The following is an 11430-nucleotide window of genomic DNA, read 5'->3' as shown; positions in this document are numbered from 1 at the left end:
GCAGCAGTAATCGGGTCAGAACCCGACTGGTAGCGGGTCGGGACAGCAGCAGTACATGTTCTATATTGCAGCCGACAACAGAACTTTTCCAGCAGCCATTGTTCAGCAGTAAAACCAGCAGAACTAATGTGACTCTAAAACCCCAGCTGGTTGAGGCAGATGGCTGCTTGTCCTAAGCCTATGCCTGGTTCTGGTTCTGGTTCTGTTGGGGGTTTCTTTCTGTTAAAAGGTAGTTTTTCCTTCCCACTGTCACCAATTTGCTGTTCAGGATGGGAGACTGCGACAAAGCAAAGATTCAACGCAATCTGCTGCTTCCTTAGAAAGATAACTTTTACTAATTGGCATTTTATAATGTATGTAAATGTTTTGTATTATATTAGATTTAAACTGCCTGTAATTGGATTTTAATCTGACGTATGATTTGGACTGGGTTTTTGTTTATTTGACTGTTTGTGCAGTGCCCTGAGCTGACTTTTTTTTGGAAGTGGTACTATATGAATAAACTGAATTGAGTTGGATTTGTTTTGCTTCAAATTATTGCAAAACAAATTCCATTCAATATATCTGTGGACTGGAGATCTGTCCAGGGTGTACCCCTCCTCTTGCGTAGTCACTGCTGGAGATAGCCACCACTTCCCCCTCAACCCAGCATGGAAAAGTGAGCGAAGAAACAGAAAAGATGAAAGCATGGAAGCATCAAATAGCTAAAGGGACTGAGTACACTTAGCTTGTTTTGTGTCCCAACTTGTGTTTTACACCAAAATGTTGCAAGGGAATAACTTAACAACACAGTCTCCAGCTTTAATTGTAGAGAAGAAGAAAATTCAGGACAACTTGTTAGAGGCTGTAAAACGGCGCACCTTCCAGCAGGATAACAACCCAAAACATCCACCGAGAGCTACAATGAAATGGGTCAGATGAAAGCATCTTCATGTGTTGGAATGGTCCAGACCTAAATCCAACTGAGAATCTAAAACCTTTGATGGTGTAGATTCTCAGTCATCCAGGACATGGCAAATCCCCCCAAATTTTAGAAAACAAAACAAACATTGTCCAACAAAATGTTTGAACATGTTGAAGTGATTCTTTGAAGCACTGACTCATAGTGGGCTGAATACAAACGCGTGTATGGTTAAGACAGCAATAAAATAAAAATGTCTCTTATTTACCTTACACCTTACAAGTATTCACTACTCTGTGTTGGTCTATCACATCAAATCATCGTAAAATACTTTGAAGTTTGTGGTTGAAACGTGACAACATGTGGGAAGGTTCAAGGGGAATAATGACTTTTTCAAGATACTATATGTATCACATCCTACATGTTGAAAACCAGCAAGAGTTGTCTCTCTAAGGTCATCGTCTCTCCCCCTTGACATTTTTTAACACATACCTGTATGCTCCATAGCAGCAAACCGAGAAAAGTCCTGCTTTTACAAAGGCGGTCACACTGATGCTGATCAGTTCATCACTACATCTGATCAGCAGCTCATGGCTGATCCTGAACCTCTGAAATTCTTTTTTTTACCTCACAGCTTTAACATTTTGTTTCTGTTTAATAATGACATGATAGAATTAGTTGTTTTTGTTCACTTGAGGTTAGATTTGAATAATTTTAGAACATTTTAGAACTTCAGTTTGTCCTGAAACCCTGGAACTGAAACAGAGTGGACTTTCTTCTCTTTCTAATTGTAACTCACATCTTTCACACGATGAAGTACAAACATGAACTGAACTTTACATGATTGTTTGTGTTGTTTTTTTGCTCACAGTTGAGTTCTAATGTACAGTAGCAGGTGGGTCATCGTGTGGGCTGCTAAATGAACCACTTTGCCTCTTGTTAACCAGACCGGCTGAGCAGTTTCAAGGTTGGACCCACCTTGGTTGCAGTACAGGCCACCCCAGCCCTCTTTGCAGTTGCACTGCCAGGGCAGCTGGCAGGTCCCGTGAAGGCAGCCAGGGTGCCGGACACATGTATCGCAGCGCTCGCCCTGCCAGCCTTGCTGACACTTGCACTTCCCTGGCGACTCGCAGAAGCCGCGCTGCTCACTGCATCCTCCTGCACAGATGGCTGATGGGAGGAGGGCCAAGAAAGAGAGGGAAAGGGAGAAAGGAGGATAGAGTATTACAAGGAGTACATATGTGGGTGAGTGTCTCAGGTTCACAAAAACAGCTCCCCTTCCCTGTCAAGGCCTCACATACACACCCTACAAGTGCTTGTTAAGTGCTGAACGAAGCAGCTGGCCTGCACAACAAAAGCAACACATGCCGTCTCCTTTCACGCAAGGCAGCACACATTAAGCTCCAGCGCGTGTCCCTGGCAAAGTTGTAGACTGGGGGCTGATTGGGGGCCAACCAGGGGCCCATTGTTGAGCCCAAAACAAAAGGAACAGACCTCACAGCCAAACACACTCTCATGCACACACAGTAGAAATGACAAAAGCTCTCAGATCTTTTTGTCCTCTGCAGCCACCTCGGCCAATGATGGCGTTCACAACTGCCTAACTTGACAATTTCAAGGCTGTTGCACAAAAAAATAAAGTGCTGAAAGGCTTTTTTCTGTTCAAGCCCCTCCCTTCATCCTGAAGAAATGTTAAAATGAAAACATAAGAAAGAAAACAGTTGTTGATAATACTTTCAGATCATTTTAAACACCGTCTGAAGGTAATTTAAACATGAGGGAAACTCTTGTGAGCACTCACGGTCTGAGCAGTACTCGCCACTCCAGCCCTCCAAGCAGAGGCGGTTCCCTTCACTGTCGCAGTCGAAATGACCAAAGGTGTCATTTCTGGGCCGACAGTAGGCTGAGCAGGCTGAGCCACGGTAGAACTCATCACACACCACATGGTAGGAGAACCGCAGCTCGCTTTGTTTGCCAAAGTCCACGTCCTGGGACCATTCGTCTCCTGCGATGAGTTTACGCTGGGTTGCCATCCTGCTGATCAGGTTGTTCTGATTCTCTGAAGCAACAAGTGGGAAAGATGAGTTTATGTCTGTCAGATAACATCCTGACAACATTGAGCTTTTTTATCTTTTTTATTTTTTTTACAAAACATCCTTTAAATCTAAACAAGAAACTTAAATCTGTGATTTAATTAATAATTTCAACTTTTAATTAATGATAGGAGAGCAAAACAAAATTCTCAATGCCAAGTTACAAACTACTGAAAAAATCTTGTATTTAGAAAACAAACAATTCTCATTTGATCTGATGTGCTCTGAAAAAGGGATAAAAGGCTTTGACATTTTTCTTTTACTAACATTTTCAATTATAAACTGATCATAAAAACTGTTTGAGTTTTCAAAGGAAGTCATACATTTCGGCAAATTGTTGTTCAATGATAGTAGACTACAAGCTATGTCCTCTGTCTCTCTGTTCGCCTGAGACCAGTCGATGTCCACAAAACTCACAACTACTGTCTCTGTCCATCCAAAACAAGCTGGCGATCATCTTTTTGTACTTTTCAAACTAGCTTGTGTTCACAAAATTCATGATTTTAGGTTTATCGTATCTCTCTGGCTGCCTGAGATGAAATTGTGTCCACAATGTTTCTGTCATTTTGAGATGAGCTGGTGTCTGCAGAACGCTTGTCCAATGTCTTCCCATCTCAAATACAAGATAGTTTCCACAGAAAAATTGTCCATCATCTTTATATCAGTCGGAGATACATCTGTGTCCGCCATATTTCTGTCCCTCTGATACCAGCTGGTGGTTGTTGTTGTTTCTCCCTCTCGCCAGATGCCTTTCCTTTTGCAACCTTGACTCAAACCCACAGCCTCAGGATTAGAAAAATGCAGCACTGACCACCGAACTACCGCAGCTTTCTCTGACATTGGCTGGTATTAACAGAAAATGTATTTACAATCTTTTTGTCCTTTTGAGATGAGATGGTGCCCACAGAACCTTTGACTCTACTCTCTCTGGCTGTCTGAAATAAGCTAGAGTCCACAGAAGTTATGTGTATTTTTTCTGTTGCAATCTGAAGTTCATGTAAGTCGGACATGTTCTTTGAGAGTTGACAACTTCAGGTCAGTTTTGGTCACATTTCTGGGTTCATGAAAATGGTTACCTTGAGTCCATGAAGAGACACTGATCACTGGAATGTGATGGTTTCTAATACATTCCTCACTGAGGGGTCAAAGGTCATCTAACACAGAGGTCCCCACCCTTTTTAGCTCCATGGACCGGTTCATTATCAGACAGTATTTTCACAGACTGGCCTTTAAAGGTGTGGCGGATAAATACAACAAAATAAAATAATTTCAAATATTTTTAAAACATAATAAACGTAAATCCAACGTGTTTGTTAGCTGCGTTATCAACATGAATAACAGCCTCTCCTCCCCCTGATGTTCTCTGTGTTTAAACATGCCCTTCAAAATAAGATCAAGAGTCATAGACAGATGGAGTGGAGAAAATCCGGTCAGTTTTTCAAAATAAATGTCGTTCAGATTAAAAAAATTTTAAAAAACAGAAATACTGTAAGTTAATAATTCTTTCTGTGCAGCCCGGTACCAAATGACCCACAGACCGGTCCCGGTCCGCGGCCCGGAGGTTGGGGACTTCTGCTCTAACAGATAGATTTCAGACTAAATTTTATTGGTATTTGATTCTGTAGATGCTGAAAAGGTTCTATAGATGTAAAGTTTTTAATTACTGACTGATTCTCTGGTGGTGTTTATTGAACTTTATTTCACAATGTCTCTGAAAAATAAAACGTTTGCTTGAAGCTGCTTTTAAACTCTAATTTATTTAGCTGCCATTACTGTTTAATCTGATGATTGGAGAATTTACCAACAAAGTGTGGGATTTTTTTTTTCTTTAAACACTCTTGGTTTTCTGTGCTTTTCTTGAAACCTTATTCAGTGTGTTGCTGCATCAGCATTTTACCTTTATTTTGATTTCTCAAATATAGTAAAACTGGTCTTTGAAGACATGGAAAACTTATTTTGTTCTTGTAATTTTTAAACAAAACTCCCAACTAAATGAATGATGACAGATTATTATTTTTCTTTTTTAACTTTCAACATTTGCTAAGTTTAGCTCATTTATGGTAGTATATTAAACCATTTATAGGAATAATTAGGTTTTTGAATGTTTTTTTTATCAATAAAAGTACGTTTAAATTAAAGGTCTAGCATTTTGCCCACCATCTTTTATGCCAGTGTTAATTTTTCTGTTGAGCGAGGACAGAGTTATAGACATGTTGGTCAAACCTTGTGATTGATATGTGTGATGTCATGTGATATCCTGACATTTTGTAAGCTCTGTTAGAGCTCAAAGTACATCTGGAGAATGTCCCTCAACTACTACCATATCAAATGTCAGCTCAATATCTGTAAAACTGGCTCACTTATTGTTCTTTTGTATTTGCAAAGGTTGTTTAGGACTGGCAACCATCTTGAACTGGGTTGACTCCAAAGTTTAATCAGTTGTAGATTGAGTGGTTTCTCGAAGTTTTATTAAAATCTATCTTTGGTTTTTCTAACAGACAAACAGGGTTGATGCCAAAGTTTTTAGCAAAGATGCTGTGCAATGTGTATCACTTGGAATAGGTGTTGTGAATTTGTCTCAAATACAACCACGCCAAATTCTAGCTAAATATTTGTAAAATTGACTGAGCTATACCCATTTTTGTGTTTTTTAAGCTCAGTTGACTGGGGTGGCCATCTTGAAGTGCATCTATTGATTACTTGTTGAAACTTTCATGAAAATCTGTGTGGTGGTTCAAATGATATTTTGATGACAGACAGACAAAGTTAACTCTGTTTTCAAGAAGAGATCTTGGCTGAGTTTTAAAAAATGATCTTGCAAAATTAGTTATCTCTCAAAGTTGGGAATAATTTCTAGCTACCACTACATTAAATGTTAGCTCAAAATCTTCAACAGTGAAGCATTTTTGTGTTTGCTAAGGTTAGTTAGCATTAGTGGCCATCTTGAATCAGGTTCTACATGAACAGCTAATGATTACTCATAGAATTTCATTGAAACCTGTCCCGCTGTTGATGGGATATTTTGGTAACTGACAACAGACAGACAGATTACTGATGCACAAACAAAGAGGCAAAAACATTATCGCCCTTTTGCCTTTGGTGGTGTGCAGTAATGATCCTGCAGAGCTAAAACACAAGTTTAGAAAAACTTCTGTAGTCTTTCTACTCTTTCCGCTGCTCGGTAGAAAGCGGACTAACACACTGCATAAATGTCTGGCTTGAGAACTGTTCAGCAGCGCACCAAAAGGGGATAAAAACGGCCCAGGGTATGATTGGTTTCCACTGCCCCTCCTGAAGGATATTTACCGGTCTAGATGTACCAGAAGGGCCAGGAACACTGTGAAAGACACCATTTTCCTGCCTTCTGGTAAACTGTTCAGATCACCAAAGATACACATGGCCAGACTCAGGAACAGCTTTTATTTGTCATCAATCACAGAACTGAACTCTCTCTGCACATCCCCATTGTGACACAATAACAGGTCAGTATCACAGTAGACTGAATGGCATGGCCACTCCTAATCTGCCAGAATTTGCTCCTTACATTGTCTGAATCCACTCACATTTGTCACATCTACTTTAAATTGATTTTATTCTGTTTTTAATTCTTGAAGACTGAATTAATTTGTGTGTGCATTGGCTTGTGGGTGGAGGTCTGAGAAAGGAGTGAGGAAGGAGGAGTGTATATAGGTACATATAGAATGTATGAGTGGATGGGAAACTGAGGAGGTAGGAAATGATAGATAGATAGATAGATAGATAGATAGATAGATAGATAGATAGATAGATAGATAGATAGATAGATAGATAGATAGATAGATAGATAGATAGATAGATAGATAGATAGATAGATAGATAGATAGATAGATAGATAGATAGATAGATAGATAGATAGATTTACTTAATCTTAAAATGAGACATTTGTTTGTTTTCTTGCCAAGTTAAACCTGAACACGTGTTATGTCGCCGCCTCGTGGTCACACATCGGTATTGCAGCTGCAGCAGTTTTTACCTGTGGACTCCTCACCTGAAGACTCTGCGTTCCAGGCTTCAATGATCAGAAAGAAAGTCCCCTGAAATGAACCAGGAAAGAGTTATCACTGACCACATCTATAACAGTAACCACTTTATATGTGTACGCATGTTTATTTAGCTGACAGTGATTTGTGGGCCTTTATTTTTAGCATCTAAGATGATTTGTGCTTCGAGATTTAAACCATGTCAGCTAGGTTGGTTTTTGTATCTTTGTTTGACCCCAATCTGGTCCAGTCAATTAAAACAAATTCTGTTTCATTAAGTCCAGTTTTTCACCTACCGGCCACTTGAAGGAGAAAGGCACCCTGATGGGCGCACTTTCTGAGATGGTCTCGGGGTGAACACTGAGGATCTCGGTCAGCCCTTTTCCATACGTGCACTGGTTCTCCAGCTTGATGACGTTTTGAGGGTGCGTGAGACACACGCGGAAAAAGATCTGGCAGTCCGGATCCTGGAGGCGGCAGATTGAGCGCGAGCTGCTGAAGGAGTTGATCTTCAGTTCGAAGACTCCCGAAAAAAAAGCCTGAGGGGTGGAGAAGGTTCAGATACGGAGCGGTGAAATATCAGGATGCATGGATGGATGGACGCATGTTTAAGATAAATAAACTAAATTAAATAATAATAATCTCATTCATGCAAAAACTACAAAGATATTTCACCTAAACTTTTGACTTTTATTATTTTATTATGCACACATTTGTGCCTTTTATAATTGCTGATTGTCAACTTTACGAGTTTCACTTTTGAGATCATCTCTGAAATTTCAAGACAATAATAAAAATCAAATTTTAATACTCAGGAACTCTGAAAACGTCCGTGAGTTGCGCGTAAAAGCGCAGGTTTCCAAACGATCAGAACCCACCAGAACTTCTCAGGTCTGCAGTTAAAGTGTAACTGAGGTCCTGTGAGTATTGTCCTCACCTTTTGAGCTGAAGCAAGCAGCAGGAGACACGGCACAAACCAACGCGCCATGTCCGAACCACGGTCCAGTCGAGTTAACCAGTGCGTAAAGTCCAAACTGACCGACCCTCAAAAACGTTTTCACTTGAAGAGACTAAAGTGAACTCTGGACTGCAGCAGCTGCTGTGTCACCTCAGCTTTATACCGCAGGGGGNATGTGCAAGAGTGCTCTCGGGTGTGGGCGACCGGCTGTCCCCCCTCGCTTTAAGGCGCGGGGGGGGCGGGGCGGGAGGGGGGGCGAAGGCGGGGAGGTGGGGGCTGTAAAAAGTATCCACCTGAAGGAAGAGGAGGACTGGATCAGGGCTGACGTTTCCTACACGCCTTCAGGCTGAAATCAAACCGAAAGAGAAGCTGACAGAAGGCGGGACGCAGCCGGGGAACTGAGTGGGTTTCTTGTTAGTTTTGTTGTTGTTTATCTTCATTTAACTGTTTGTTTCTTTCTTTCAGACAGAGGGATCAACCTGCACAGACATGAAGCTCCTTTCAATAAAAATGTCTGCAGGAAACTTTTAGAGTTTTAGAGAAGTTTTAGAGCTTTTGACTCCCAAAGATTTCCGGGTTTGAAGGAGGAACAAGATATTTTTTACAGCGTGGAGAGCCAAACCGTGGAGGGGGGAGGGGGGGGGGGTCAGTTGGAACTAGACAAAGAAATAAAAAATACATTTAAAAAAAATCACAGCCATTCATTTATCCATCCATCCATCCATTCATTCATTCATTCATCCATCATCCATCCATCCATCCATCATCCATCCATCCATCCATCCACCCATCCATCATCCATTCATCCATCCATCATCCATCCATCATCCATTCATCCATCATCCATCATCCATCCATCATCCATCCATCCATCAATCATCCATCCATCCATCCATCATCCATCATCCATCCATCCATCCATCATCCATCCATCGCTGCTTGTTTTGAGTCTCGGGGCAGCAGCTGGAGCAGGGAGGCTCAGACATCTCTCTCCACAGCCACCTTCAGCTCTTCCAGGAGGATTCTAGGAGGATTCCAGGCCAGCCGAGAGACACGTCTGTCCAGCTGTCCTGGGTCTTCCGCGGGGTCTCCTCCCAGTTGGACATGTCTGGAACACCTCCTTAGGAAAAATAATCCTTTTTTATGTAAAAATAACGAACTAAATACACAATAAAAATAAAAAGAGCATTATAAACAGCCTCAAAATCATAGTTTTCTCCTAGAAGGAAGGAATTTGTTATGTTCAGAAATGAAACAGAAAAAATCCTTAGAAAAGCAAGAGCAAACTTTTTTATTACAATTCTTGACAGTTCTGGTATTAATTCAAAATTCATACAAGGTTAAATCAAACGATTGACAGGTTGAATTAATCATATTAGAAAGATAAATAAAATAAAGGTTGTTGGTACCTTTGTAATCCGTCTGCTGTGGATCAGGCCGGATTAATGTCGGAAATAAGAAACAACCAATCAGAGTGACTTAAATTCATGATGTCAGAATATAATACCAGAAAAGTACAATGTATGAATTCTAGAAAATATAGCAGAATTCTGTATTTTATCAGATTTAGCTGATTTGGACATTTATTCATCACACATCAAACAAACATCAGCATCGAAACAGCTGTGATTTGTTTCCATCAGTCACGTGCTGAGCTGATGTAAACAAACCCGGCTGAACGTGGACTCAGGTGACTTGCTGGACAGGTAAACCTGTGCATGCCCGCACACTGTGTTTTTGAGCTCACTGTTCCTGTAATGAGAGCAGCGTGCCGCGCACGGCCGCGCACAGACTGGAAACAAAATGAAAGTTGGCCTGGTGCGCGCGCCACACTTCAAACAGCTCACCTGTTTGAGATCAGAGCACAGGTGAGCTGCATCACGTGAGCAGCTCAGGATCTGCTGATTTTAGTCCCTTTAAAACGTTTAAATTCGATTTGAAATCATTTAAAAACGTTTCTGTGGTCAAATAACAACAAATCAGAAATAAACACGCAAACCTGTGAATGAAGTGAAACACTGATCAGAGCTCCTGACGCACATCTATCAAATACTGTGTGATGCGCGCTCCACATCTGCGTCAGCACGTGCACGCGTTGCTGCAAAGCGTCCTTCGATCATATTTCATTGCATCTAAATCTATTTTAAAATATATTTTATTGTTTCTGTGAGCTGTTTTTATTCATTCCTTTTATGCTGCGTGCTTGTTTGTGTTTATTATGCTATAAATGTGACCCCCCCCCCCCCCCCACACACACACACACACACACACACGACCCACCAGCATTTGATGTTTTAGAATCAAACGCTGGAAAGTTTATTTCTTTTTACATTTAATTTTATTTGCAGAAAATCTTATTTGTCTCCATTTTGAGATCTTTAAAACTAAAATCCCCAAACTGTTTGTAGGAAGCGTTTTTTTTTTTTTTGGTTTTTTTTTTTACAAAGCCTTTTGTTTTAACACGTGCCCAATTGGACCGAAGGCATGTGGCACGAGCTGTTGTTGAGAAGCGCCACGGCACGTGGCTGGGGGCGGGGGAGTCTGCTGAGGTGTAATGAGTGACACCTGAACAGACACTGGAATAAAGAAACATTCTGAGCCTATTGTACTCAGCTGTTAAGCTTGGCTGGAGTTAGCTCCGCCCCCTCTGAGCGGTGATTGGCTGGAGTTAGCTCCGCCCCCTCTGAGCGGTGATTGTTGCCTGGAGAACAGCTTGCCTCAATAAGTTTTTCTTTTTTTCAGGTGTTTGAAATTATATTCGTGTGACTAACTTTCAACACAAATATATTTGACCAAAAACTCGATTTCAGCATTATTTCTGTTTTGTTTTTTTTTAATTTATTTAGGATTTAAAAGGAGTGGTGCAGTATTTAGAGCTGTGGCCTCCCAGCAAGGTTACAGGATCTCTTCCCGACCTGGGGTTTTTCTGGGTGGAGTTTACATGATCTCCCTGTGCACAAGTGGGTTTACTCCAGGTACAACCTGTCCAGGTGTCCCCTGTTTCTCACACAGTGATGGCTGGAGACAGACAAAAGCTCCCCGTGACTCAGAAAGGAGAAGCGGGTAAAGAAAATGGATGAATGAATGAATTTAAAAGGAGCTACAAGAACTATGGAGCTTTATGCTAAAATGAGGCTTAAGGCTTTTCCATCCTCCATGAGAAGTCACAAATTCGGCTCTCAGTCACGTGGTGGTGTGACGAGTGTGACCGTCATATTTGCACATTTCAAATTGCGTAAACTGTGTCAGTACTCAAACATTTCTGTCCATGAGAAAAAAGAAAGGCCTGAGGACTGGACCAGGAGTTCTGGATCAGGACTCCTCTGTTCAGGATTTAATTCAGTTTAAAAAAAAAAAGCTTCTCTTTTTTCTCCTTCTTGGCACAGCTGCTGAGAACTTGTGGTAATGTTCCTGTAAAGTGATGCTAATGATGCTTCACACAGAGGGGTGTGAACAAGA

The 11430-nt window shown here is 41.1% G+C and overlaps 1 protein-coding gene across 2 annotated transcripts in view; it reads right to left on the bottom strand.

Moving 5' to 3' along the window:
- dlc (deltaC) overlaps nt 1-8088 on the bottom strand; it is a 72729-nt gene extending 64641 nt beyond the window's left edge. The window contains exons 1-5 of one of the 2 annotated variants that reach the window (XM_037974365.1): nt 7951-8088; nt 7310-7552; nt 7007-7067; nt 2703-2960; nt 1880-2071 (exon numbers count right to left, since the gene is read on the bottom strand). In XM_037974365.1, the coding sequence (XP_037830293.1) occupies nt 1880-2071; nt 2703-2960; nt 7007-7067; nt 7310-7552; nt 7951-8001 (805 nt within the window). In that variant the 5' untranslated portion in view covers nt 8002-8088. The remainder of the gene's footprint in view (nt 1-1879; nt 2072-2702; nt 2961-7006; nt 7068-7309; nt 7553-7950) is intronic. The other variant, XM_037974366.1, reaches the window with a different exon arrangement.
- Nucleotides 8089-11430: the final 3342 nt, after the last annotated feature.

The sequence above is a fragment of the Kryptolebias marmoratus genome, unplaced genomic scaffold (assembly GCF_001649575.2).
Source record: "Kryptolebias marmoratus isolate JLee-2015 unplaced genomic scaffold, ASM164957v2 Scaffold27, whole genome shotgun sequence".
NCBI lineage: Eukaryota > Metazoa > Chordata > Actinopteri > Cyprinodontiformes > Rivulidae > Kryptolebias > Kryptolebias marmoratus.
This window is presented reverse-complemented; position numbering and strand designations above follow the sequence as displayed.